At 33.9% G+C, this 1,880-nt stretch overlaps 1 protein-coding gene across 1 annotated transcript; it reads left to right on the top strand.

Annotated features, from left to right (window-relative positions):
* Positions 1-275: 275 nt before the first annotated feature.
* LOC110900787 lies at positions 276-917 on the top strand. The gene has a single exon (XM_022147653.1). It carries the CDS (start codon positions 276-278, stop codon positions 915-917), a length of 642 nt encoding a protein of 213 aa, XP_022003345.1.
* Positions 918-1,880: the final 963 nt, after the last annotated feature.

Raw genomic sequence — 1,880 nt, 5'->3', positions numbered from 1 at the left:
AACTACAAGAATGGTTATGTGATTAATTGAAATTTTATTTTTTTTCCCGACTTTTGCTCAATTTTCGTACTTTTGGGTCTTTGCAGTGGATGGACTTTAATTCTTTATGTTAAATTTCAAAATAACGCTAAAGGGTATGGAGGCTATGGTTGGGTCATGATTTTAGACAAATATTACCTGTTGTTTCAAATGGTGGGAGACAAGAGATAGTTAATGCCTCCTTATGTTCATCTTATCTGTGGAGTAAATGTAAATTGCTAAGACTAACAAGAAACATGAGGTTAACGGTTGGAACATCTACAGCTGATGTTGATGAAATAAATACTTTTGGCAAATGGCTTTTGGATTTGGGTGAAGGTAACGTTGGTGGTCCAAATGATGGAGAAGCAACTATTGAAATACCACAAGATCTTTTGATTACTGATGCATCTGATCCAATTGCAAGTTTAATTGATTTTGTTTATCCATCAATCCTGAAAAACGTAGACGCCCATAACTATTTCAGTGACCGGGCTATACTTGCACCGAAAAATGATGTTGTTCATGAGATTAATGACAGGTTGCTAGCAATGTTTCCTGGTGAAGAAAAAGAGTATCTTAGCTCTGACAGTCTTTGTCCGTCTGAAGATGTAAATTCTACACAACAAAGACTTTACTCTCCGGATGTGCTCAATGGTCTTAAAATATCAGGCCTACCAAATCATAGGTTAGTCCTTAAAGTTGGTGTTCCAGTGATGTTATTAAGAAATATTGATCAACGGAATGGATTGTGCAACGGTACAAGGCTACAAGTAAAAAAGCTGCACAACCGTGTAATAGAAGCGGAGATAATATCTGGTTCAAATATTGGTACTTGCACATATATTCCTCGATTAAACTTGATACCTTCTGATAAAAAGATTCATTTTGCTTTTTAAAGGAGGCAATTTCCACTGGCCGTATGTTTTGCAATGACGATCAACAAAAGTCAAGGCCAGTCTCTTTCAAGAGTTGGTTTGTACCTCAAACAACCGGTCTTCTCTCATGGTCAATTGTATGTTGCCTTATCAAGGGTGAAAACAAGAAATGGGGTCAAAATACTCATACTTGACAACAACGGAAAACCTACAGATAAAACAACTATTGTGGTGTATAAAGAGATTTTCAACGAATTGTGATATCTACATATTGACGATTAATAAAAAAGCTTTTACATGATCCGTTTTAAAGAGGTGTATATATCTATAACATTTTATGTAAACAACGATGATTAAGCCATATTATCTTTAATCAACCCATGTAATACACGGGTCCTTAGGCTAGTTTAAATATATAACAATAAGTAAGGTTGGAGTAGGGTAGACGAAAGAAGCTTCACGTTCTCACTAATTTTTTTTATGAATAGCGTGACTTGTTAATATAGATATTAAAATAGCTTTACATGTGCTATAAATGCGAATTTTGTTTTATTTATTCTAAATTTGTTAATAAATTAAAAATATCTATTTCTTACGCTTTTATCTCATTAATAGTTGTCAAATGAGCTAATTAACATTAAACATACTTATTAAAATAACTTAGATAGTTTAACAAAAATATCAAGTCTATCGCAACGTACTTTTATCATTAATTCTAAGAGTAAACTACAAGAATGGTTATGTGATTAATTGAAATTTTATTTTTGTTCCCGACTTTTGCTCAATTTTCGTACTTTTGGGTCTTTGCAGTGGATGGACTTTAATTCTTTATGATAAATTTCAAAATAACGCTAAAGGGTATGGAGGCTATGGTTGGGTCATGATTTGCCACATCTGACCATTATTCATGCGCTACACAACTCCCAAACATTAAATCACGGTGGTTCGCGTGGACTAAACTACGACAACTACGACCCTCCCATT

This window comes from Helianthus annuus, chromosome 4 (genome assembly GCF_002127325.2).
Source record: "Helianthus annuus cultivar XRQ/B chromosome 4, HanXRQr2.0-SUNRISE, whole genome shotgun sequence".
NCBI classification, from domain to species: domain Eukaryota; kingdom Viridiplantae; phylum Streptophyta; class Magnoliopsida; order Asterales; family Asteraceae; genus Helianthus; species Helianthus annuus.
The sequence above is the reverse complement of the archived record's forward strand: the minus strand, read 5'-3'. Positions and strand labels throughout refer to the sequence as shown.